We start from the raw sequence: 27,999 nt of genomic DNA on the forward strand, positions 1-27,999 counted from the left end.
TGATCCTGATCCACCCACCTAGCTCACTGTGCTTCACGCCTCCTTGTGCCGAGTCGGAAGCGTCTTTGCAGGGTTGCTGTCCGGCATCCTAGTAACATGTCCTGCCCATCGTACCCTTCCAGATTTAGCTACCTTCTGGATGCTGGATTCGTCGTAGAGTTAGGCGAGCTTGTTGTCCATCCTTCGCCGCAACACAACCACAGTTTCTTCTGGAGCCCATAGTTGTTCCGACTTTCATGGATGATGCGCCTTCGTATTTCACGATTAACATTATTATTAGCCGTTTGCAAGGATCCAAGGTAGACAAATTCAATGACCACCTCAATACTATCCCCCCGAGTAGCCTTGTCACATACCAGTCACTGTGACTCATATGCGACCCAATCCAGTGACTCTGGAGTTGCTGTAACCAAATCGATCTGAAATGTGCTACTAGGGCCCGTCTATCCGTCGGTTCCGCCCACTAGCATGTACTTTGTTATCGATGCATTGTTCGGTCAACAATGTTCATATCATCCGCGGGAACAAACAAATTGACTGGATCAGTTGAAAATCGCTCCCCGGCTGATACACCCGGTTCGCCGCATGACACCATCTAGCGCAATGTAGAACAACAGACATGAAAGTCCGTCACCTTATCTTAGTCCCGGCGGGATTCGTGTTCGCCAGAAATCTTCACACAGTTTTGCACACCATCTCAACCATTGCTTTGATCAGTCTGGTAAGCTTCTCTCGTCCATAATTTCTCATAGACATATGACCCCTTCTTTCCATTCCTTCGGTAGCTGTTCAGTTTCCAGATTCTGATTATCAGTTTGTACAGGCCAGCTTTTCCGTGTCCATCTTGATGAGCTTGGCTTCTATACCATCCTTACTAGCTGCTTTATTGGTCTTGATCTGTAGGATGGCATGATTAACTTCCATCAAGGTGGGGACTGGTTCGTTTCCATCTTCCACTGAACCGACGAAGTTATCTCCTCTTGACTCTGACATCCTGTACTCTCAGCGCCATTTAATTATTCCTCATCACCGTGCTGCTTCAACCTTCCAATCACCACACAGTATTCCGTAGTGCAGGCAACCGCAGACAACAACAGGCAAACTGCAGCGTACAATGTACAGATTTAATCTGTTCCACAATATATTATGTTTCGCGGTTAATTCGCTAAAAGCATTCAGAGCAAAAAGAACGGTTCTGGAGTGTGGTTGATTCAACGAGCATCACTGTGGCGTACATTCTAATTAAGTTTTTTATTCTGGTAAATTAGAGTCTCTTATCATTACCAAGATGTTTTTATCCGCCGCGATATTTTTGAATGTTCTGGCTGTTATGCTTATTCTAAAGCCGTGGAAATATGTGGAATGCGCGGGTTCGATGCTGCCATGTGAGTTCCTACATTCGGTGAACATTAGCGACGGCAAGCGCGATAGCAGTGGCGGGATTCTTCACAACGGCGTGTATTACAAACAGATCAATTATGCTTCGATTGACTACAGCTACGACGACGACGGAAGGAAGATTGTGGTACCTAAACATACTCGGGGGTGCGTCTGCCAGGTGATGAACTGCGTTTGGTTGTGCTGCACGGCTGACTTTGTTTCCTATCGGGGAGACTACCCCAGCTGCAGTGCTTTGAACGCATCCAACCAGTTGATAGTTAATATGATTGATGACACCGGTGGTACACAAACGGTGAACATAAACACGAGGAGTGATATTTTCATGGCAATATGGAAGGAGTCCTGCAGGGCGTATGATGCCAAGCCTGATGAGTGGAATATGAATGCGGTAAACGACTAATTGTAATGTGTTTTACTTTAAAAAAAGTTGAAAAGTGTCGTCCCTTTTTAGTCTGGCTTTGTAAATTCATTATCGAGTTTTCCGATATTGCAAAATGAATACTGTCTCTATCCGTCACCGGATCACGAATTGTCAACATTATACTTCTGTTCAGCCGAAGAACAGAAGCGCCCGAACACATCAGTCACAATAGGTAATTATATGTAGTTTTAATAATGAGATGTGTGACCCAATTTTTACGGGAAGATGACACAAATACTAAAATTTTTGATTTTGTTAATTGAACCTAGATGTACATAACTATAACTTTAAGATAAGCGGCTTTTCAGTCTCACAAAAATCGAAACGACACGTTGCTTTAGTTTCCTACGTTTCGGCCGTTTGGTCTTGGCCGAAATATCAGATATCAATTGATACAGTTGTTTTTCACGTTAGAAGTGTACATAACTATGATAACATTAATGCTTAAGATTTAATAGGGTTAGGAGAAAAGAAGATTTGCAGGCAGAAGTAGATTTGAAAACAAGAATAGGGCAATTTATCATGATGTTCCTGATCAAAACGAATGATGATGGTTCAGTGAAAGGAATGGTCGTTTCCATTTATACCATCATCTTAAATTGCCTTTTGGAACCTTGTATACTTTCGCATAGGATCATTTAGTCGATGGTTGACTCATTTCAATTGGAGCTAATTACCCTAACTGATGCTACATGATTTAGTATATGATGTGATATTAGTGATCTAACGCAGTGAATAGCTACATTCTATTATTCAGAAGTTTCTTTAGGCATTCTTTTAGCAGATCCCCCCCAAAAAAAATCCACCAGTAATTGCTCCCGAAATTCTTTCTGGAAATTTCTACCAAAAATCTACCAATTTCCCAAAAATCTCTCCGCCCCGTAAATTCTTTAAAATTATCAAAATTTTCCCGACAATTCCCACAAAAAACATCCGGGTACGGCCCTGAAATTAGATAACAAATTAACCCAGAAAACCCTTCTGGATGTTTATCAGAAACTTATTCCTGAATTTCCGCTGGGAATTCTTCTATAAATTCTCCCATTCTCCCACGAACTCCTATTTTCCCGCGGCGGACCGATTCATATTTGATGGCGACGGCGGCGTAAAAAAATCTTCGGAAGTGGTGCACATCAGGACTACTTAAAACTTGTCTTTAGAGGAGCTGTGCGAATAAGTGAAGCGCAGAGGTAAAACCCACCAAATTACGGAGGGATATTAAATTGGCACCAGATTTGTGGTCGTGGGTGTCGCGATTAGTCGACGATAATAAAGCTGTCTCGAGATGAATTTTATTTTCAACCTACAACAAAACTTTTCTGATAAGAAAATTATTTTGAGCTTTTTAGTGGAATGTCTTCAGTTGTCATAAGACGATCTTATACAATCCCATTGAATTCCACCACTTAATATAATAAGTCGAGTCAAGTACGAGATACTGAAGACGGCCTTACTGTTGAGGTCGAAATACGAATATGTCAAGATACAATTAAGTGGTGGAATTCAATGGGATTGTATAAACTCGTCTTATGACAAGAGAAAACTTTTCTGGTTATTGAGTGCGTCTTTTCTCGTGTTTCGGACAGCAGAACGATCGAGTGATCTGCCGAAATATTGTGTTCTGCATTACGCGGCCGGTAATAAAACTAAGAGGTTCAGTGTGTGTTTTTTCAGAGTAGAAATCAAGCAAGCGTTGTGCAGTGCGTGTTTAAATCTTCGCGGAGTAGTTAAGATATCGAATCAGTCTTCGGGAAAATACGTAAGATACGCTTTGCTTTTCCGGTTTTGTATCATCATGAATACGGCGTCGTTCAAATGAAATAATTAGTCGCTTATCAAGGCGATTTCCAATATATTTCCTTCCTAACTAACATACTAATTGTCTTTATCCTCTGCAGATGAGGACAAAGAGTTATCGCTATTCTCTTTTGTTGCTTGTTTTTTGCATTTTTCAGCGACAATTACATTCCTTGTGCATGAGTGATCCAGGAGCAAGCAAGCCCCAGTAGGTTTAATTGCTAGTGATTAGCACATTCGATTTTCGCCTCTTTTCTGATACCAGCCGAGAAACTGTCATTTTATCATTTTCTGCTGCATTCCCGTATAGATAATAAGCAACAATTTTATTTCAAAGAGTCTTATTGCTTAAAAATGACGCGAATTTGACTAGCGATTAATAGCAGAACACTGTTGGCTTTTCCAGTTTGCTGATGAGTCAATTGCATAACGAGCCTTTTGATTCCAGCATGTTTGCCAACAGTTCAACAGTAATGGTAAAAGTTTGGTAACATGTAACCGTAAGGATGCTTCGAGCAGCTTGGATGGAGGCTTCCGAGAAGCGTAGAAGAATGCTTCCAATTCTTTTGCAACGAAGCAACTGAGCTTTTTGAAAAAAAAAGCCAGTATGCCTCTCAAATTGAGGTTTCCGCACCATCAGACTCTACAGGGTAATTATTGCTTGATTGCTTATTATTCGGCAACGAAAAACATACGAAAAATCGTACGAAAACCATTTTTCTGTTAAATATCTTGGCTGTCTGTGCATATGCATTCATTCATTTTTCATTTATTTAGTCTACATCTAAACAGATAACACTGAATCAACAATTTGACGCCACAATACACGGTTCGAGGCCGCATCTCTTCATCCTTGAATGCGCCCCGCGCTCGCCAAGTCGTTTTGCACCTGGTCTGCCCATCTCGCTCGCTGCGCTCCACGTTGTCTCGTACCTGCCGGATCGGAAGCGAACGCCATCTTTCCAGGGTTGCTGTCCGACATTCTTGCAACATGCCCTGCCCATCGTACCCTTCCAGCCTTAGCTACCTTCTGGATACTAAGTTCGTCTATCGTAACACTGCTTCCCAGGCGGGTCCTGTCACGCGCGGGTGTTGGTCAAGTAGTACTACGAATAATTTGATCATATCTCATGCTCCGTAATGCTGCCCTTATTGTTACGAAGACTAGTACTACAGAAAAGATGCACTTCTGAAGCAAGAAAGGTTTCTTCAGAATGTGCAGGGAATGGGATGTACTAGTTGTTCATAACAGGTACAGCAAAACTTTACAAGGAGTAAGGACGCTCTCATTCGTACTAACTACTCGGGGAAAAGAAGGTCGAGAAGAGGCACCGTTGCTAACTAAACCGTGAACCGGATACCTGGGACTCTCACAATATCCGCGGCAATAGAAGCAAACAATGCCCTGTACGCATTTAGTATTCAATTTTTAATTTTTGAATTTATGGAGTAATTGAAGAAAGAAAGGATATCGGAACGTACCAGCCACTGTCAAAATTCCTCCAGTTTTTTTCCTCGTTTGTCGGGTGAAGATCACTGCGTCCAGATTTTAGGACTATTGTGATATACCATTTTACTGTGAAATACGCAAGTTATCTCAGTAACATGTTTGTCACTGAGATACCTTGGTATCGACTGAACTCAAGACCATCTATTATTGATGAATAGAGATCCTGAGTTACAGTATGTGACTCCCCCATTCTGGCGAGACTAGCTTTATGAAGCCAACCACGTCCTTGGGGGATAAGATCCATATGTCAGCAGGCCCTAAAAGGGCTTGCTGAGAACTTTGAACCTACGTTGGGTGAGTGCACTGCAATAGCAGAGGATGTGTTCTGATGTTTCTCTCTCCTCGTCACAGAAGCGGCAATTTGAGGTTTGGATTGCTCCGATCTTTTGTAGATGGTATCTGCAGGGCAGTGTCCAGTTATTAGACCGGTGTAGATGTTGAGATCCCTTTTGTTGAGACCTAATAGTTGTTGGGTTTTCTTGGGGTTAATCGTTACGAGCCTTTTGGATTGGCTCGTATGGGGAAGTGCATTCCAGTTTGATGTGATTTGACTGACCATATATTTGTTCAGTTCCATTTTTACAGAGCAGTCTGAGATCCCGCAGAAGGGCTCAGGGCCAATGAACCTTTCATTAGATCCATTCCTGGCTAGCTCATCAGCAATCTCGTTTCCCTCTAGACCCGTATGTCCTGGGATCCAATATAGGTAGACTCGATTGCGTATGGATAAGTTTTTCAAAGCCAGAATGCATTCCCACACTAGCTTTGAGTTACAAGTGTAGTTATTAAGCGAATTAAGTGCCGCTTGGCTGTCAGAGAAAATACATATTTTTGCAAATCTATACTTTCTCCTCAGGCATAATAACACGCATTCTAATATTGCATATACTTCCGCCTGAAATACTGTGGGCCACTGTCCTAAGTGGACAGAAATTTTTGTTTTAGGGCCATAGATTCCGGATCCTGTCAGATTATTCATTTTCGAACCATCTGTGAAGAAATTTATAGAGCCTGTTGGAACGCTGGGTCCACCTCCTTCCCACTCCTGGCGGGAAGGAATGAACACATCGTAAGGTAAGTCATAATTGACTACCGTTTCCATCCAGTCACTACAAATTCCTATTGCGGGATTTATGGCAAATTCATTTAATATGCTGAGGTGACCCGTAAGGTCTCCCGACAGCAGTGTTTTTGTTCTCTTTAACCTTAGAGCACTTTTTTCCGCTTCCAGCTTTATGAATTGATCTAACCAGGGCAGGTGAAGCATTGCGTCTAGGGCCAAAGTGGGTGTACTACGAACTGCACCAGTGATGGCTATGCAAGCGGTGCGTTGGATTTTGTTGAGCTTAGCCCTTGCAGCAGCCTCATTAGTTTTAGGCCACCAGACAAGGGAAGCGTAAGTTGTCCTGGGACGGACAATGGTTTTATATATCCACATGATCATACTTGGTTTTAGGCCCCATCTTTTTACCAAGGGTTTTGAACAAACCCAAAGTGTATTGAGACCTTTCTGCACAACTGATTGGAGATGAGAGTTCCAATTAAGTATTGCGTCGAGTATGACACCTAGATATTTTACTTCACTTGAATAAACTAATTGTGTTTGATTCAAGAAAAGGGGTTTCAGTTGTACCTTTCTCCGTTTGGTGAAAGGGATAATGGAAGTTTTTGTAGGATTTATGCCTAGTTGATACTTTTGACACCAGGAAAAAGTGTGATTTAGGGCAGATTGCATTCTTTCCACGATAACACTTTCGAATTTGCCTCGTACAATAATGACAACGTCATCAGCATATCCAACCACTTCGAAGCCTCTTCTCTCTAAGCTGTCTAGAAGCTCATCCACCACCAGTGACCACAACAAAGGAGAAAGCACTCCGCCTTGCGGACACCCCCTTGTTGCTTTAACAGTGATGTATGAACCGCTAAGCTCAGAGGAGATTTTCCGATTAGCTAGCATAGCATGTACCCAGGTAACAATGCATGGGTCGAATTTTCTCCTCAACATTGCTGACCCTATAGACGAATAAGAAGCGTTATCGAATGCGCCCTCAATATCAAGAAATGCTACAAGAGCAATTTCTTTTGCATTAAGTGTTTTTTCGATTTTTTGAACTACCGTATGTAGTGCCGAGATCGTAGATTTTCCACTTTGATAGGCGAATTGGTTTTTTGACAAAGGCATTGCTTTCATAAATTTGTGATTTATGTACTCGCATAGTACCTTTTCCATAATTTTGAGCATTACAGAGGATAAACTTATCGGCCTGAATGCTTTGGGGTTGGTTTTATCTCGACATCATTTCAATGCGCTGCTAATCCCCCTTTGCTTCATTCGAAACTGTGACCGATTTGGTATTATTCTTCCATTTACTTCCACTATTCACTATAAATGGAAGAATAATAGTCTTTTAACCTTAGATACAAGGTTCTTGTGGGGTTCGTGAAAGTTCTGGTAGCAGTTAGTGTCCAGGCTGCTGCTGCGCCCGCCGCAAAAAAAAAATGATTCAGGTCCATTACAGTGATATTACGGTTTGATAACTAAGTCCTACGCTTTTGAAGAAATTCTTGAGGGAATGTCCTTTTGTGCGTGATTGCTGCAGACACAAGGACTGCTGGATTGCTCTGCTTGACTTTCTTGAGCAGCTTTCCGGAAAATGTGTGCACCATCTCAACGGAGAAGAGCGAGCAACGCAGAAGCGTACACCTTAGGTATTTGATGCAGTTTTATCCCTTGCTGCTGCTGGTTTTTCGAGTCTTCCATTGCATATTGTGCTGGAATGGATCGTTTTTCTCCGGCTTCGAGAACTTATTCTTATTAAAACAATTGGAAATGGCGGGAGCAGAAAATTACACGTCTTTTCAGCAGCACGGCACACTTCGATCTCCATAGTACTGCAAGAAAACAATTAAAATAAATTCTAAAATTGTGCATTTATATCTAAAATGTGTAATATGTACATCATTCTATTGGAAATATTTTGATCAAGTTCTTTTGTGTGGGGCCCTACAAATGTCTACTGACTTCAGCCACTTTTTATTTTGCAATAAGTTTGGGTTATTAACCAAGAAGATGCGGTGGTGCATTTAATACAGATTCCCTCTAAGTAAGAACAATAGTAAAATACCATCTTGTAAAAATTAATTGAGTGTAATTGGTACAGAAATCTTATCAGCTATTTTCAAAAACTTATCTTATTATTTCTGTAGTAGATTGAGAGAGTAGAAATAGTAGAAAAGAATAGAAGGCCATGGATTTTAGAAAGGGCAGTTTAGCAAGGAGGAGCATAAGAAGTGGCTGTGCAAAAGGCTGTTAACGGAGTGCGAAAATAAAGGTGTAATAAATACTGTGTGATTATTCTGTGTTTAAATTGATATCAGTTCTCTACAATTTCCAAGGATTGCAGAATTCGCTCTCAATTGATAAAAAACGACGATAAGCCTCTCTCAATCACAAAAAGCCATGAAAACAAGTTTTTGCAGTACCAGATCATAATTGCTTGGGTTGGGTCGTACACTAATTACGTAAGCACTTATGGGAGTAGGGGGTGTCGGCCATTTTCTTACGCTCCATATAAATAAAAAATGATTTGAATGGGAGGGGGGTTTGAAAACCCAGAAAATTTGCTTACGTAATTAGTGTACGGCCCCAATACCTGGTTTTGCAGATCGTGTTGAGTAATAAATTGTCCTGCTTTCCCATACCAATGAATGAGTGCTTTAAGGACAAATCTCCCGCAAACCTAATTTAAATCTACTCGCGTTTTCAAGGGTACACCACACAATACGGAAGTAACGCACAATAGAACCGTTTGTTTGAGAAACTGCATATGTGACATTTTTGACCAAAATGAGATTTTTATATATTCTGAATCCTCGTCCAAAAATACGGTTTCTGGCAAAAAACACGAAAAAAAAGTTCAATCAAAGGTAATTGCCTATTTCCGAGGATTAAACCACCCGACTTGGACGTTAATTTACAATGTTATGAAAACTCATATGTGAATATGTACGTTATGTAGAAGATATTGATTTGGAAAATGTATTGGAGGTAACCACTTTCCCTTCGATGTGACTCGAACCCATGACCCTACAGTACGCTAGACTGGTGCTTTAACCAACTAAGCTAGGAAGGACCTCCGTCGGCCTTCGCAACCTAGCGGCTACTGAACGAGCTCGAGATTCCCAAATTGGACGCATAGTCAAATCACTCGCAATCCATTTCTCAAGCCAATACTTCCACATGTGTATAGTACACGTCCACATTAGAGGAGCGTGAGTATTTAGAATGTCTGGCGGCTATACACATTCTTCATTAGCAACGGTACTGATCAAGTGAGGTTGTGTAAGCTATTTACCAGTCGGTCGTCAAGCTCAGACCCGACCGCATTGCGTAGGCAAGAGCACGCAACTCAAGTTCAGTTCAATCAAAGGTAATTGCCTATTTCCGGGGATTAAACCACCCGACTTGGACGTTAACGAAAAAAAAATTTTGTTCTGGAATGCATGAAATTTTTTTCGTTTGTTTGAGAAACTACATATGTTCACGTGCTTTGAAGAGCAATTGTGGAGTACTGCTTACAGTTTTTGCACTGAAAGTGCCCCAGAGTGTTGAGTTTTGCCAAAAAACTATTGATCTGTATCGAAGAAATCGAAAGATTCGGTGCAAATTTGTTCAAAAACAGTTTTTTGTTGTTTTCTCGAAATAGTGTAAAATGGACTTACCGTTTTGACTCGAAGTCCGGACACCTAAGCACTGCTGAATTTTCAGTTCAATATTTCAAACCGAATTATGTACTTGACACTGAGTGATAACACACCCTGTCAAGAATAACTTATCAAATTTGCTGTAGTGTACTGAAAGTGACATTTTGTATGCACGAAATAGCTAATATAATCGAAAACATTGAACATCGCTTGCTTCGAAATCCGGACACAGTATAAGGGATGCTTCAAATACCGAACAATTTTGCTTCGAATTTCTGGACACTTCGAGTTTGGCTATATTAATTCTCAAATAGCCAATTTAATCCGTTCAAAGACAACTAGGATATAGCATTCATATTTCTCGATTAATATAAATCCGTAAGGTGAAGTTTCTATACACATTTGTATGGAAATCTGGCATCCCCCGGTTGTGTGTACCATCCGAAGTTTCTGCTCCGAGATTGACCAGGACTACCAAAAAACAGTATTTGAAACCAAGCAGGAGCATTTAACTGCAATATACAACTTTTGGAATCTAATAATTACATACAATCTCCCCCCTCTCAATTTTGCAAGGTAGAAAGCTTTTTTGACATTTGACGTGTCTGTGGGTAATGAAATATTTTCGTCAATACTACCTCTCAAATTCAACGTGGGTAAGCTTCAATTAATGGTATTTATGTGTCTTTTGAAAACCATTTCAGTTTGCTTTTAGAAATCAAGGATTCATGCGGATTAATAAATCCAGGCGTGTCCGAGAAATGTTGAGTTTTTTTATTTGACGGAAGTCGTTCACAACGTGTCTTTTCATAAAATTCTGTTAAAATGCTAGTTTTATGACTTGCTTTTTTTTTCTACAAAAATGTGAATGGATGAAAAAAATACATTTGAAGACAACCTTTCACTAGAAACTGAAGGCAAGTTTACTTGTGTACGATTAATGAAGTGATATCATTTACAATGTGTGTATAAGTGTATATCGATAAGCTGAGAGCAAGCAATGTTCCTTTTGGAGTGTAGTAGAGAAGGGCAAAACGGATCACTTTGATGAACGGCTCAGATCTGGGTCATTCATTCTAATGATCCGGATCTTTCAACCGGATCGGATCCTTAGAACAAAGCGTAAGGAGAATGCAATAAAGTGAAACCTTCGTCATTCTGGCTCACACTTTTGAACCGTACTGACAATAACTTTACCTTACCTCTTGTTTACAAGCGTATGGATTACAAAGAATGAACTTTTTATTTTATTATTTCCTTACAAATGGTAAAAAAAATTGCTGATCTGGTGAACCGGATCTTTTAAAAAATTATCCACGAATCATTCACTCACTTTAGAGATCCGGATCATTTGACTGGTTCCGGATCTGAACGCCCATCTCTAGAGTGTAGCAACTGAAATCTAATGAAATTGTTACTATGATTGCTCATTACGAATCATTTGATTTCAATTAACTTAACTGATAAACAGTTATTTAGCATCATTTCAGCATGTCCGGAAATCGAAGCAATTGTAAAAACTTGCCTCGAAGTCCGGACATACAGAAAATGTAATAAAAAATATAAAGCTATGAATTCCCAAGCAATTTCTCTAATTCATGACAAAGAGTGCTATCATACTATGTTAATCAATTACTAATACCCCTTGAGAATGATAGAATATAGTAAATATGAGCTTAGTTTCTCTAATGTTGAGTCTTAAGCTGCATTCTAAGAAAAACTAAATTCACCGTTGATTATGACATGCTTTCAACTTTTACCTCTAATTTTCAAGTTTTTACTACAGATCACGGATTACTTACATTTCAAGACAAAATTTTCAAAACGACTTATCTGCTTTTGTAAACAAAGATTCAAACGACGATTTGACGAATCTGATAGCTCTCCCACGCAAACCAACACCATCAATAGGTAGGCGAAGGATTCCGCTACCTGTTGATGGTGTTGGTTTGCGTGGGAGAGCTATCAGATTCGTCAAATCGTCGTTTGAATCTTTGTTTACAAAAGCAGATAAGTCGTTTTGAAAATTTTGTCTTGATTTGTTAAAATAGTTTCAAGTCCTAGAATCGTTCCCTGCATTGATAACCCAAGAAATACTTGTTGAGATGGTAAATAAAGTCAAATAAAAATTGAAGTGTCCGGCATTTCGAAGTAAAACGGTATGCAGTTTCTCAAACAAATGATTCAATTGTCATTTTTATTATTTCAGCTTGGAATAATAAAAATAACAGTTGTGCGTTGCTTTCGTATTGAGTGGTGTGCCCTTGAAAAAGCGAGTAGATTTAAATTTGTTCTCCGGGAGACTTGCCCTTAAGGTCACTTCTGACAGAATCCAAGTTTCAAAGTGCTCGCGTTTTCGGGGGCACACCACTCGATACGGAAGCAACGCACAACTGTCATTTTTATTTTTTCACGCATGCTGCGACGCAGCAAAGCTGAATCAACAAAAATGACACTTGTCCGCCGCCCCCGTATCGAGTGGTGTGCCCCCGAAAACGCAAACACTTTGAAACTTGGATTCTGTCAGGAGGGACCTTAATGATCATTATGCACCTTAAATGAGTTGCAAAATAGTAGCTTGCGCAACTAGTTGAAAATAGACAATTTGTTCAGTACGAGCTGTACGTTACATATATTTAATACTAGTCGAACCTGCCCGATTTCGCTCAGGTTTTACTTTCGATCTGTCAATTATTTAGTTGATTGCAGCGTCGCTCTCTAGATCGATTTCTAGATCGGTTCGAGTTTGATGAATTTCTTCAAAACTCATAAAACCGTTGCATTTTGCCAATTTTCCATGTTTACCCGTCAAATTTGATCAACTTTTAATATGTAAAAACACAGCTGAGCCCAAGACGAATCGATTAGTGAGAAAATCTTGCAAATCGACCCTTCCGTTCGTGAATTTTATTGCCTCAAAAGAAATGCAAACTCATTTTTATATATAGAGAAGAAGAAAAAGAAGAAAAAAGAGGACTAGCGAAAGAAACCCAGCTTTGCCCGGGTGTTGCAAATGTCACAATTAACTATTTGCAGCACCGCACTCTAGATCAATTTCCGTGGGTTTGTGTTGTTTTCCTCAACAGCTGACCCAAAATTGTATTCTAATGATTTTTTTTAAATTTCCCCGTTAATTTCACCAAAACGAATCGATTAGGGAAAAAACTTGTAAATCGGGCCGGGCAACCAGTTCGCGAGTTAAATCTTCAGGAAGGAAATTATGTTTATTATATAGAGATATTTATTATATAGAGATACTCATATTTATTTCATAGAGATATTTTGAGTGCTAAAAAAACTAGTTTTGCAATGAGTGGCAAACGCTATTTTTTGTAATGACGAAAAATGGGCTAAAATATGATAAATTTGTACCAAAATTATACAGTCTAATTTACTTCACCTGATCATTTTTGCCTATAAATCATGTTGATGTAGAAAACGATCAGATTCTTTTATCGTACCACATTGCAAAGCTGGAAGCCGGAAGGAAGCGATAAATGAACCTATCATGGAAAATTTATATGTCATGTCCATCAAACTATTTCATTTACTACGCGATGCAGAGAATACACTATTTGAACAGTCACCCAATGTAGTCATGTAACAACCGTTCTGATGTTGGTTTTCATTACAGCACCTAAATGATTATAATTTTATGCAACTCATTTGAGTTGCATAATGACCATGTAAACACCAATTTCCCGCTTAAGGATACATGTAGCTTTTTATAGAAGTCCACTGCCAAGCCTCTTTATACCACATCCTTGGCAAGTCTCACAGTTCACAGTGGCCAGGAGAGAGGTCATTATTCCTTGGACATAGTTTCTGCTGGCCCATACACTCGCCAACTTTAAATTTGATAGAATAATTATGTATTTTCTATTCGGTAAGTCATCTTTTCTTGTGTATTGAAACAGTTTTATTTTTGGAATGTTCATTCGCCGCCGAATGATTAATGATAATTTTTCCACTTATGTTTCCCCTCCCATGAAACTCGGTGGGCAAGTTTGATTATTAGCTAGAAAACTCGAAAAATATTTTGGTTAGCAGAACATTGCCAAAAAACTGTTGAATATCGATTCTCAATTTATTCATTTATGTTTTATTTCCTACCTCCCCCATCATCCAATTTGTTTATGAAATAGCCATGTTGAATATTCTGGGGTTACTTAAATTTCAAAAAATATCAATGTTTTTCGCTCCTTGTAAAAATCCAACGCAGGTGTTTGATCTTTAACATGCTTCCTCTTTGAATGAAAAATATCAGCTCCTTAAATGGTTGTCAAAAAAATCGTACAGCCCACCCACTACATCCGATTCGATGACGATACATATTAACCCATGAAAGGTATCCAAATTTGAGTGTTGGATTAAATTACCGGCCGCACCTCTTCCCTCTTGCTATTAGCACAGGTCCCATACCGCACTCATCGCTGGTAGTTGCACGGTAATTGTTTGGTACCAGATAAGTCGAACCAATCGACGCAACCACAGAGTAAGCGGAAACGTTCGGTTAGTATCTGGTCGCTAGTCCAAGAATTGCCACCCGCAGATAAAGACGTCCACTCGCGTTGAACTGGAAAAACGTTCTCACTCCGCCCGGTGCCGTGCCATTATTGTCAGTGGGGGTAAATGGGTCGATTGTGGTGAAAATTGCACGGCTTGGATGAAATGTGAAACTGAGTTAGAATCAACAAAATGAACCGCAATATTGTGGCGGTACGGATGATTGGGAGTGTCCGTTTTTCCTGTGATCTTGTAAACATTTATGGCTCGTGCTTGAGAACAAAAAGTGTTGATAAATAAATAACTATATCCGATTCGCGCTATTCGTTGGTCGTTGGCGGCAGGTGTTTTAGCCATTAGCTAAAGGAAGAAGGAATCATGTGTGGGCCAGTCGGGCACGGCTCTAACTAAGTAAAATATTCGAATAGAATTCAAATGAGAGGTGACTTTCGATTGGGAATATACTAAGAATAGCATGGAGCGACTTACTTTAGCAATAACGAAGATACGGACTTGTGATTTCTTATCAGTTGCGTTCAGCTTAGTCACTGTACTTTGGTGTGTGATAAATGTCGCTGGTGAAGCTGATACTAAACTTAGTGGGCAGCTGCCTTGTGAGTTCCGTGACTCAGTCAACATAAGCAGTGGCACGCGCAACGCCTTGGGAAACATCGTTCATAATGATATCGTTTATACGTCTCAGAATTTTGCACTCATAAATTATGATTATGTTGAGCATGACGTCAGAGTGAGTGTTTCGAGTTACTACCGAGGATGTATATGCCAAGTGAGCAAGTGTGTTCGATTGTGCTGCCCGATTGGGCAATGGTATCTTCGTGTCGGGGAAACCACCAACTGTGTGGACAAAAGCGATGACTTCCCAGTTATTCTGCTGACAAATGTGACGACAATAACAAACGAAATCCGGCTGGGGAATATATTCGAGGAGAAAGCCTATGGCTTTCTTCCTCAAAAACCATGCCCGGAGCTCTTGATTGAGGATATCGAACAGTGGGCCTTGGATGATGTAAGTTTCCGTTACACTGTGGTTCGGTTGGCCAACATCGTGATTGTTTTTTAGTGGTGCTGTAAACGTTTTTTCGTGAATATTTTTCCTAGAAACATATGCACATGTCAAAGCACATTATTGAAGACATCTATACCTCTGTTCTACGAATACAAATTACGGAATACAAATTACGGACATATGGTACTGTATATGGCAAATAAAGAATATTTTCTATTAAATTGTAGTAATGCTAATCAGATATACCAAAAATTAAAAAACTGAAAACTAGCCTTGTGATTGATTTTCAATGAAGGTAAAAAATGAGACACATAATACATACATCTAGTAGAGGCAACTGGTTCTATTCATCGCATACAAATTTTTCAGTCTCCCGCATATTGTCGGCCCCGGATCCCCCTTCCGGGGGATTATTTATTCTGCTGACTTGTTGTAGATGAGCAAATTGAGTATTTGTAGCCCAAAAATACTGCCTTGGAGGACGCTTACGTCGTACGCATCGGAAGTCGCTCCGTCAGTTCAGACTCAGAATTTCCTTGCCGAGTTGATGGTTTTCGCTAGATAACGGAGAAGATTGTACCTCTGAAGCACTTACAGCAGGTTTTTCTCAAGCTTCACCGGCAACAAGCAATTCCTTCTTATTTGTATCGCACCTTCTCCTACGCCTTTGCTCGCAAGACTAACTGGAGACTCTCGCTATACCATAGCAGAGGTTTTGGATTTTGAACTGAGAATCGCTCAAGACATTGTCTTCAGCATATTAAAGTTATTAAAGTTATTAAAGCCATGGACTGCTTTTTAAGTGAGTTAAGATTTTGTGAGAAGGGCAATGTTTCCTAGGCTTTTGGATAGGGATGACTTTGGCTGACTTCCATGATGAGGGGAATTAGCTAAGCTGGATGCACTGATAATAGATTAGCGCGAGATGATTCAAGAACTGGACAATATGTTTTCAAAACCTGAAGTCCTTATATTTTTAGTTTTTATGGTCTAAAGAGATCAACGAAGGAAATGGTCGGGGCTTGTTTTTTTTACGTTGGACAACGTCTTACGCAAAGGTACCAGGTGTCAAATCAGAATCTAAAATTGCGGACCGTCACGAAATCATGACGCTCCAGCAATTTTGTCAATTTAATTGAAAGTTTTGATTATTTACGATGAACTATTAAATTTTTTAATTATTTACCTACCTAATGAAAATATCAACCAACCAATCCCATTCATGCATTTCCAACACGGTGAGTGGTCACGGAGAGCTGGCATGAAGAGCGGACAGAACGATGGTGTTGGTAGCGATCCCAGCATCGATGACGGTGGTCTCTGCATTTAGCGGTTCAGCAGTAAACTATCTAGTGGCTATCGTTGGCGTCAGTGGCACTACAGTGAAATTCTCTCAAATGGTTCTGGATCTGACTTGGTTGCGATTAATTGGGAAGTCGGATAATTGAAAATAAATCGGTTCTTTTCAGAACCTTTATTTTTGCCTTTCTCGTACAACTAAGTTGTACCGAAAGGCTATCATTTCACTCCGAAAACGAACTTTTTATAGAAGCCTCTGAGACCCATAGTATTATATACCAATCGACTCAGCTCGACGAGTTGAGCACATGTCTGTCTGTCCGTGTGTATGTATGTGTGTATGTGTGTGTATGTGTGTGCACAAAAGCTATAAAAAACATTAGACAACTTTTCGTATAGTAATCCTTAACCGATTTTCTCGCAACAAGTTTCATTCGACAGGGGGCAAAGCCTTGTTGATCACTATTGAATTTTATAACGATCGGTCATTGCGTTAAAAAGTTATGAAGAAAATGGTACATCGGACCATAATAACCCCATATAAGGTTGGTGTCTTAACTAAATGCGAGAAAGGCACCACCAACGCTAGGTGGATTAATTTGGGTTTTAATAAGAAAACGTTGAGCCGAAACACATTTTCATCATAGTGAAAATTATCATCGCTTGATGACAGCAGACATTTAACTTCGGCAACAGAATCACAAGCGTGCGTCGGACTAATGAGTGGTTGCTGTTAGTGATTAGGCGCATTTTTGGAAACTAATCAGTTCTTCTTAGCTCCAACATTTTGTACCATAAATGGTTGAGCCGAGACGAGTTTCGTTCAAAATGCATATTATTCACTTCATGACGGGAGAAAGTTGCCGTCCGTAACAGCATTACAAACACGCTTCGGAGAGAGACTCTACACAAATTAATTCGCATGGATGACATCAGTATCAGTGAAGCGAAATTTGATCACAAGATTCTGATTTGGTTTTGTTGTTGTTAGTAACTGGAAAGCCGCATTATGGAAAATAATTAGTGAAAAAATATCAGTTCTTTTCTAGACCACAAACAACCACCAACAACAACCAACCAACCGTACAAAAGAAGCTGATCCGTTAAGAAGTTCATCTAATGTACAAAACCCAGTCGCTCAGTTACGGTAAAAAAATCAATTGAAACGATGTCTTTACGTTGACCAACGCCTACCTTACCTTGCCTTGTCATGTCTTGTGTCTCGATTTTTCAATAGTATGCCTTCCAAGTCTTCCATCCGATTTTGGAAATTTGGATATCAATCAATCGACGAACTAAACTGCTCAACTGTAAGAAACAATACCTTGTTTTTCTAATACCTACATGGATACCTGGTTGGCTACAGCGTCGATACACCTATGCATGGCGTATTGTAGAGCTCCATAATCGTCGGTCTTGGGCGATGTTCCTCCAGTTTCCCCGAACGTTCAGGGACTCAGGTCCGATTCCACTGCGTGCAACCAGCGTGTTCGTATCCTTCCACGAAGTCGCCGGCCCCTATCTGGTTCACTGTTGAATGTTGTTTTCGCTATTCTTTCTTCCGACATTTGCACTAAGTGACCAGCCTACTGAAGAATGCCGTATTTTATACGAGTCTCAATATTTTCTTCTTTATATACTTGATACAGCTCATGATTCATGCGTCTGCGTCACACACCATTCCCGAGCAACACACATGTTGTAAATCAGTTGATGATACTCATATATGACCAAATTTGGTCATATATGAGTTATTGCAACCAAATCAACGTGAATTGTGCTGCTAGGGTTTTCTAGTTTCCCTCCGAGTATTGTACGCAGCACATTTCACTTGAAAGCCCCGAAAGCTCTCCGGTCCGCCTCTTTTAATGTCCATGCTTCATGTCCATAAAGAGCCACTGGTAGAATCAGAGCTTTGTATAGAGCAAATTTCGTTTCCGTCTGCATGTTGCGGGACCTAAGCTGGTTACGTAATCCGTAAAAAGTCATTCGCAGCAGCAATGCGTCTTTTCACTTCGCGGGAAACGTCATTGTCACATATCACAAGCGTTTCAAGGTAAACCAATTCTTCAACAACTTCAAACACATTCCCATCAAGCACTGCCTCTGCACCAGCAGCAATAGGTCTTCCCCTATCTCTACCTGCCACCATGTACTTTGTATTGGTAGAGCTAATGGTTAAGCCTATCCTCGCCGTCTCCCTCTTGAGTGGGACAAAAGCCTCCAGTACTGCTCTGCGATCGATTCCAATAAGGCCGATGCCGTCCGCAAACCCCAGGAGCATATCCCGAGTAGACGAAAATAGCTCAATAATATCAAATGTTGATAGGATAGTAAAATGATATATGGACATGATTTATATGAGAGATAAAAGATCAGACGACAATATCAATACTTTGCACTAAAATATCATGAGTATGTCAAGATATGTTATTTGTAATAAATGATCGATATCAATTGCCTTGAGTTTGTTCTTATTTGTTATTCTGTTCATGGCTTCTGTCCGGGATGCAACCGTGTGATGATAGTGCCGTTCCTCTGCACCCCAGATCTCCTAATAGCGCCTTCGAGTGCAATGTTGAACAATAAATTCAAAAGTGCAACACTCTGCTTCAATCCGTCTAAGGTCACAAACGAGGTTGACACTTCGTGTGCAATCAGCGTTGCACGTATCAGTCTAATCAGTATCGCTGGAAAACCATGTTCGGACATTATCTGCCACAGCTCATTTCTCTTCACTGAATTGTACGCTGCTTTGAAGTCAATGAACAGATGATGAGTCTGCAAGTTGTACTCCCGGAATTTATCAAGAATCATCCGCAGGTTAAACATCTGATCCGTCGTAGATCGCCCCTTACGAAAATAAACCTGCCTCGTATTCGCCGAAGAAGGACTTCTCAAGAGGTCTCAGTATGTTGAACAGGATACGCGACAGGATTTTGTACGCCGAGTTCTGAAGGGTGATCCCTCTGAAATTGGCACACTCTAGTCTGTGCCCTTTCTTATAGATTGGGCATATGACGCCATCCAACCAGCCGGCAGGCAGTTCTTCATCCTTTCATATTTTCTGGATAATATGGTGCTGCTCACCGTGTTTGAGAAGCTCGACTCGAGTTTTTCAGCTCGTTTAGAGCCTTCTTAACGTCGTCCAGAGTTGGTGGTCCTAAAGCTTGACCATCGCCGACTATGTCCATCCTGCTCCTTAATCCACCTTAATTTTCACCGTTCAACAAATTTTCGAAATGCTCCTTCCACCTGGCTGCCACCATAGTCTTGTCTGTCAGCAAATTCCCCTTTCGGTCATTACACATGGCGGGCATTGGCGCAGTCTTATACCACGCATCATTGACAGTTGTGTAAAGCCTACACATATCGTTTCTATCCATGTTCTCCTGCGCTTCAGCTATTATACTCTCTTCGTGTTGCCTTTTTGACCCTTCCTACGGAAGTGTCTATAATTTCACTTTGCATGCGTTACGCTGGTGTGTTACGTATTAATCTATCAGGAAATCTCGTGAATTATTAAATAAAATGTACGATATTTGAAACAAATTCACTTTGACATTGAAAATATAATTATAACAAATGATATGCTATGGAGTTATGCCTATTTTTCTGATTTGATTCAAAGAAACAAATGATTTTAATTGAGGAACATATAGAAGCATGTACAAAAAAATCTTCTCAGAAAAGCAAAAACGTAAAAATTGAAAGGGATTTCAAAAATTTCTTCAGTGGAAGCTAGATAGCAAATGTAAGCATGTTTTGATACACTAATAGATCACTTGTATGCATGTATGTGTGCGTACGTGTGCAAATTCTGAAATTTACTACCATAAAAATCTCGCTCATTTTTAAGGTATTGAACAAGTTTAGTTTTACCAAATTATGCATCCATAAGACGAAATACATGTTATTATTGAACGCTATTTAGTTTCGCTCAGATCAATGACTGATTTAGTTAGTTTTGGATTAATTAATATCGAGGTCTCTGGAAATTACGGGTACAATATATGCAACCAGCGTTACGACAGTTACTAAGCATGTCCCAATAGTTATTCAATAAGACGAGCGCCCTATAGGTAGACAGCATGAGGTACAGTACGTTATCATTCGTTGGATGTTGCCAGGTGTGTTTGCGGATATTCTTACATGCTTATTGCCATCCCTCTAGCAGCAGCAAAAGTTACAAGTCGCAGACCATTATCGTTGGAAGCGGAATGAAAACTTTCCGTACCAATGACAGGGCGAAAGAAACTTTCTTTTCCGATCTGCGCATTTGCTTCCCCAATGACAAACTTTACATCGTGTGTTGGGCACTCTCCGTAGGCCTTAAGGCTTAATTATCAAGGCTCTCATAGAACTCATCCATCACGATCTCAGGCTTATCGTTCTTTGGGGCATAGATGCTGATCAGGCTATAGTTGAAGAATTTGGCCTTAATTCTCAATACGCAAATGCGGTCGCTTGTCGGCTTCCACCGAATAACACGCATCATCTGCTTCCTGATCACCATGAAGCTAACTCCTCGTTCTGCTCTGTCACCGTCGCTATAGTAGATGTGGTACTTGAATGAAGTGTTCGCTATGGGATCCACCGCCCGGAAATCACGTTCTCCAGTTCTGGGCAAACGTATTTCCTGGATTGCTGCCACACTCATGCCGACCTTCTGCAGCTCACGAACCAAGCCCAACACATGCGGGTTCATTCAAAGTTCTCACGTTCCAAGATCCGACTTTCCAATCGTTGTCCTTTATTCGTTGCCGGATTGGTTGCCGTTGAAGCAATCCGTTTGCTCTTCTTTTGCCTTTCTTTGTAACTGTAGAATCTTCGGTATACTACTTTACCAGGGTTGCGCTACCTACATCGCGTTGAAGAGACTGTCTTTTCGATGCTGACACGATGCAGCATGATGTGCACAGTTTAGTTTATAGTCCCTCGCTGGCACTCCTACGATGATCATTCTCCCCTGACATGGAGAACACTCTCAATCAGATTTGCACCTCCGGAGATTAGCACACAATCTACTATACACTAAGGGAAATGGCTGATACGATTTTCATAGGACTGATCTAATGAGTGGAAAGGGTAATTTGTTTGAAATTCATTCAACCAAAAGCCATTTGCCCGAATGCCACTTGGTTGAATATCAAGTTTTGCTGAAAGTCATCTAGCCGAATTAATTTTAATCGAAACGGATATTAGGCCGAAAGGGGTTATTAAATCGAAAACGGTTTGACCAAAAATGTCATTGGTTTCAGGATTCGAGTTAAAATTGCTATTTCGATTAATTACTGTTCGAATTTCTGACGACTAAGCACCCTATCTGGTACTACAACGAGGTATTTTGAATGTTAACAATTTTAATGCATTCGCCTAATGTCTTGAGCCTTCTCCCACCTATACCCTGGTATCGTTTGTTTGAATAATTCTGAAATACATTTTTTATCTTTTAAACCACGTCGTATAAGTGGAATAGGGCTCCCTTTATTGAATAAACCCTTAAAAGTACTATCAATGAAATCAAATTTGAATTCTACCGGTTTATTATGTCCTTCGTCAGTAAAATCGTCTTCTAAGCGCTCATCTTTCATAACTGCGTTGATAACGGGCCGTTTGCTGCATATACTTTTAATTTCGTGGCTTGGTTTCCGAAAGGTTGATGATGATACAGATCTCTGATCCGAAAAAATCCTACAGTTAGCAGCAAAATGACCTGGCTGATTACAGGAATAGCACAAATTTGGTTTCTTTGGAAATACCCCATTGCCTAGCCTGACCATCCGGAATGCTTGCATTATGTCTGTAACATTCTTAAAGTTTTGCATTCTAGCTTGATTTTTCAAAGTTACGTCTCCAATTCCTTCAACAATGTATTCAACAAGTTCTGTTTCTTGTAAGTTGAGCTTTTGTGCGATAAGCTTCTTCGATTGACAATAGTCAGCAAACGACTCACGACCGAACTATCTAATTTGTTCCAAACGTTTCCGCAATTCAAACCCATTAACCGGTACTCCAAACGTCTAACGAAGATCTTCCAGAGTTCCTCATAAGATTTCAACATGAAGTCTGCATGAGTGTGTAACCAAGTTCTTGAGGTGCCTTTCAGTTGCTTAATGACAACTAACTTCATAGTTTGACTATCCAGGCCAAGTGCACGCTTTGTGTTGTCGGCGATTGCAATGAAAGGATTGATATCTTCATTCTCACGTCCAAAAAATAACGGTTGAAAAGCTGCAACTTCTTCAAGACGATAACCATTGATTGACGGTACTGGTCTAATGCTTGATACATTCGGTTGACATTCACACCTTCTTTGTACATTATAACTTGATAAATTGCGATCCGAAAACGAATTTGTTGTGAATCCGTCACAGTGCCCACCACTTGCGTATGCCTGACTGGGTTGTAACGACGGAACTGTAGCATTCATAGTGCTTTAAGCAGGGATTCCTACAGATTCTTGTCGAACTTCAACCGGCAGTATTCTGTCAGCCACTTCAGAGGAAGCACTACAATGATCTCCGGAATGATCCAGTTCATTTGATGTCTTCTGACTTCGCAGGAACATGCCACTTCTGATGTTGTGGAGACTTCAATAAATACAACTCATCTGATTAAAGTTGTCTCACAAAATGATCTTTATTAGTCTTCATATGTCCTATGTCTCAGTCCATTGCCAGTATTACTATTTGAGAGTACAAAACGAAAAATAATATGAAAATGTCTAAAAATATTGTTTTTGACTTTCAGCCAGGATTTGGGCTGAAATACTCCTTAGTGAGCCGGTTCAATGCAGTCTAACTTTTGCAAGGCAAAAGAAAAACTGATATTCAGGCAAAAATTACGTTTGTTAGCTGATTTTCGGCAAGGTATTTGCTGATTTTCAACAACTTCAATAGAAATCTTAGCAAAAAACATGTTTGCTGGGGCTTAGCTATGCGAATCTCGGTAAAAGTTCAACAATTCGCCGAGATTCCGATAAAACAATTAAGTGTGTACGAACGGAGCAAATATCTGTCCGTCCATGTGCGTATTTGTGAGCACAATAGATAAGAAAAATATTAATCTTTATCCTTTGTGTAATAATTATAAACCGATGTTATTACAAGAGGCAATAAACAAACAAAACCTTGTCACTATTAAATTTTATAGCGGTAAATCATTGCATTCCAAAATTGTATAAAGAAGTAAAAAATTTGGTGTCTTGGCTACATCTGAGAAAGGGAGTGTCACTACTATGTGAATCAATTTAGGTTTGCAAACGAAATCAGTGCTCAAATATTGAGATATGTATGGAAAAGAATAAAAACAGTTTATCAGAATTGATTGTGTTTGAAAGAGAAAGATCGTTTTTGGATAGAAAAAAATAGTGCAACATTTTTGGCCAATCAAACCACAGTGCCTTGCTATAAATACATTGTGATCGGGTTTACTCACTTAATTGCTCATTCCTAGAGTGGTTCGATAATTCTGCGTGAAATGGTGATACCCCAGGAGGAGTATTGCTTAGCAGTGCAGGATGACACCGGCGTTGCCGCAGCATATTTCTGCCCATTGGTGGACCAGGCGAGCATCACGCACTCTATTGGTAGGTGGCCTACGACAACAATACACACTGCTTATAGCGTTTTCGTCCGGCCGAGTAATTAAGCACGATGGCGCCAAAAATAGTAAAATTTCCAGCTTGTGTTAATTGATTCAAGGTGCTCCGGTGCCATAGTACGAATGTCGTCATCATAAGCATTTGTTTTCGGCCTATAATGTGTTCAGTTAGCATCAACGATTTTTAGAATAGCATTTTGAAATATCATCTTTTGGAAGAAACTTTTAGAAGGTTCTATAGATTAGCAATGCCATTTATAATTTACCCCAGAGTTGCTTGCACAAGTGTGACATCAGATAGAGTTTATTTTAAGCAAATGTATTGTTTTTGAATTAAGCACGATCTGAGTGGATTCTCAAACGTCGAATGTTTCGAATTTTCTAGTGAGGTCTTCGGGTTCAATAAATTTATAGATTATATTGCTGTATAAAACGAGCAATCTATAGCTCAAAATAATTTTGTCAACATACTCCAATCTAGCACATTCCTTCAATCATAACTAATGTACCTTTTTTTGCTTCTAGGTCTCATACTGTCTATTCCATTCTTAATAGCTACCCTCTTGATTTACGCATGTATCCCCGAACTCCGGAACATCCACGGGAAATCGCTGATATGTTATATATTCGCGCTCACCAACTCGTTCGTCGTCTTGCTTATAATGCACTTCCGGAGCAACATCATCCCCTGTGAAGCCCAAGGATATATGCTTTACTTTTTCGTACTGGTAGCGTTTTTCTGGTTGAACGTGATGTGTTTCGATATCTTCTGGACTTTCAGCAGTGGGGTGGTGATCAAAAATGAACGCAAACGATTCCTGTACTACTCGCTGTATGCCTGGGGCTGCCCGTTGATTGCGGTAGTGCTGGTGGCAGTGTTCGAAAATACCGAACTGATTGTGGAACATTTGAGGCCCGGATTCGGAATAAACAACTGTTGGTTCTACAGTAAGTGTAACATGAAATATTAGTTACATATCCTCGTAATTTCAATGTATTGAAAATATATTATCGCAAATAGATTCATTCATTCATTCAAGTAGATTCATCCGGTCAACTAAAATTTTTCTTCATTCTAGCGGACAAAATGGTACAGTTCTTGTATCTGTATCTACCCTTGTTAGTGCTGATTGCGGCGAATTTGTACTTCTTTATTGTCACTGCTGTTCGCATTATCCGGGTGCAGAGAGCTACTGAGGCCGCATTGAAAAATGACTCTGGACGCCACAATCGGTTCGAGCATGATCGTTATCGGTACACGCTGTATTTGCGGCTGTTTATCGTGATGGGTGTCACCTGGACGTTCGAGATTCTATCATGGGCCATGGAAAACAGCATCTGGATATTTTACGTTGTCGACGTATGCAACTGTCTGCTGGGGGTGATGATTTTCTTTCTGTTCGTTTGGAAGCAGAAGGTTCGAAAGCTTGTTGCGAAAAGGTGAGCATGTGTTTTGTCAAGGTACCTATCTATTAAATATCACGAGTTCAACTAAAATATGTTCTCATTTAGGATAGGACGTCTTCGCGGCTTTCATCGAACAAAGGCCACATCCGTTAATACTGGATCGACCATGAGCCACACGAGATACACTAGTGCACCGGATACTAGCGTTCCGTTGAACTCGCTTTCTGCTTGAGGCAAAATTGGATCAAATTCTTCGTCTTGCGGCTTTTAAGGACAACTAAAATCCGTAACAGGATCAGTTCTCGATGTTAACAAATGGTTGCTCAGCAGCCAATTTAGATGCACAAGAACCAATGCCTCGCTTTCGAAATAACAAAGCGAGTTAATGATAATCGCCCAAGAATGTCGGAATAGAGTGGTCCAATTTTGATTCCATCGCTACCTTCAATGTATTGGCATGTTATATGCGACAACTTGCATGACAGTTCTACGCTTACCGTTATACGCTTTTACACAGTTTATTCATTTCACAAATTATCGATGAGTTCTTCACCGAATATTCAAAACCTGACTTAATTGATAATCATTTTACAGATTTTATTTGGATTTTTGTAACGATCAACTGTAATGAATCACATACAATCTGTGAACAGATTACCAAATAGTTCTGCTGTTGAAAAATCTGAAAAATTTCACCGAAATCAAAGAATTACTTAAAGTGTGTATCTTTGTATTGATTAAAGTTCATATGGCGATATATAAGTCATGTATCTCGGATCCTAGTCCGTATGATACCTGTTAATTTTATTTATAGATATTAATGACACTCTGATTATTATCAAAAATTATAGTTTCGATATCAGAGGCGAAAACGAAAGTATCTAATATAGTATTTAAACACATATTTCACTATTTGATTATCTTTTCATTTACTGTTTAACACTCAACAGACTACAGTTTCATGATTATATATCGAAACCTTTATACTTCTTGATAAACTTACCTAATGAAATCGAAATTACAAAGTAAGCCACATCAATCTTAAAGATTCATTATCATAATTATAAAGAAAATTATCCCTTGTCAATCATGGAAGTAATCCTTGAGTTCTGAGTTCGCCCCCATTGGTATCAGAAAAAAAAATCCGCTACCTATTACCAATTGTAGCTTCTTTTAAATACCCTAGAGAATATTTATCTTTGAGCACTAAGCTTCTCCCAAAGTAATGAGGCCATTTTCATTTATTGAACGGCTACTTAGTCTTGCACTTATTACAACGAGTTTTTTTATTTACTCGACGTTTCGACACGGGGATTGTGTCTTTTTCAAGGGGAAAGTATTTTTGTTGTTTGTCGTCGTATGACTTAGTTTAAACATACGATGAAAAACAACAAAAATATTTTCCCCTTGAAAAAAAAACACAATGAGGCCATTTTGAAGTAGGATTTAAGTCTTTTTTACTATACCGGGTGTGATTTTAATATTCCAAAATTCGATAAATCGTGCTTTTGTAGCACGCGTCGCTTCCGCTGAAAGAAGAGCGATCCTCCATAATGTGCAGAAGCCACCAGCATTCGGAGTGTGGAGTGCGCGAGGAAATATATACCGTAGGGTGGCTCAAATAGGGGGTAGCACTGCCGTAATCTGAAAAAGTGACGTATGCGCCATTTTACAACATACAAGTTTTCCATTTTTCTGTTAAAGAGTACGATGAATATTACTCGTTAACATCATTTTTGGAAAATGGCGTATACGTCACTTTGCCAGATTACGGCAGTGCAGCAGGGACTAAATATGTCCAAGGGCTTGACGATTCCTACTATGGGCATCTGCGAGTTGTGGTGCCTGCCTAGGATGTGGTGGGCTATGACAGTGGGCTCTGTTAAACTTAGGACGCTAAACAAATCTGACACGACGGCCCTCCGACGGTATGCGCGTACGCAACACGCCGCATTTGAAAGCAAACATTACGAACGACATAAAGATAATACGACTCGATACAATCAGCAACGTCGGAGGATCACGATTGGAAGCTTGGAACATGGAACTGCAAGTCGCTATACACTCAGTTTTTATTTCTGCAGCTCAGCTAAATCGGCACAGTCGAAGCAAAAAGCAAAAATAAAAACTGATATCCCGGCAAAAATAACGTTTGTTAGCTGGTTTTCAGCAAATTATTTGCTGATTTTCAGCAATTTTGACTGAAATCCCGGCAAAAACCACGCTTGCTTGGGTTCGGCTATGCGATTCACGGTAAAAGTTCAACAAATTTTTGAGATCCCGGTAAAAAAAATTAAGTGTGTAAGGTTCACAGGTTGC

General features: G+C 39.9%; 1 protein-coding gene across 3 annotated transcripts; it reads left to right on the forward strand.

The window, feature by feature from the left end:
* Nucleotides 1-1,189: 1,189 nt before the first annotated feature.
* LOC134215586 (G-protein coupled receptor Mth2-like) lies at nucleotides 1,190-26,733 on the forward strand. 3 transcript variants are annotated; one of them, XM_062694739.1, is made up of 5 exons: nucleotides 1,190-1,789; nucleotides 1,853-1,994; nucleotides 24,799-25,221; nucleotides 25,353-25,713; nucleotides 25,786-26,733. In XM_062694739.1, exons 1-5 carry the CDS (start codon nucleotides 1,289-1,291, stop codon nucleotides 25,910-25,912), a joined length of 1,554 nt encoding a protein of 517 aa, XP_062550723.1. In that variant the 5' UTR covers nucleotides 1,190-1,288; the 3' UTR covers nucleotides 25,913-26,733. The 3 variants fall into 3 exon arrangements, with proteins under 3 accessions (XP_062550723.1, XP_062550724.1, XP_062550722.1); XM_062694740.1 differs by lacking the exons at nucleotides 1,190-1,789; nucleotides 1,853-1,994 and adding exons at nucleotides 14,352-15,369; nucleotides 24,127-24,259 and having other exon boundaries at nucleotides 25,791-26,733; XM_062694738.1 differs by lacking the exons at nucleotides 1,190-1,789; nucleotides 1,853-1,994 and adding exons at nucleotides 14,353-15,369; nucleotides 24,127-24,259.
* The last annotated feature ends 1,266 nt before the right edge of the window (nucleotides 26,734-27,999 follow it).

Source organism: Armigeres subalbatus, chromosome 2 (genome assembly GCF_024139115.2).
Source record: "Armigeres subalbatus isolate Guangzhou_Male chromosome 2, GZ_Asu_2, whole genome shotgun sequence".
NCBI classification, from domain to species: Eukaryota; Metazoa; Arthropoda; class Insecta; order Diptera; family Culicidae; genus Armigeres; species Armigeres subalbatus.

Excerpts from the sequence above, each read along its gene's own strand:
- LOC134215586 (XM_062694738.1), top strand. The coding sequence starts at position 14,818 with ATGGAGCGACTTACTTTAGCAATAACGAAGATACGGACTTGTGATTTC. Across the intron at positions 15,370-24,126 it reads AACAGTGGGCCTTGGATGAT|AGTGGTTCGATAATTCTGCG; the intron begins GTAAGTTTCCGT and ends GCTCATTCCTAG. Across the intron at positions 25,222-25,352 it reads AAACAACTGTTGGTTCTACA|CGGACAAAATGGTACAGTTC; the intron begins GTAAGTGTAACA and ends TCTTCATTCTAG.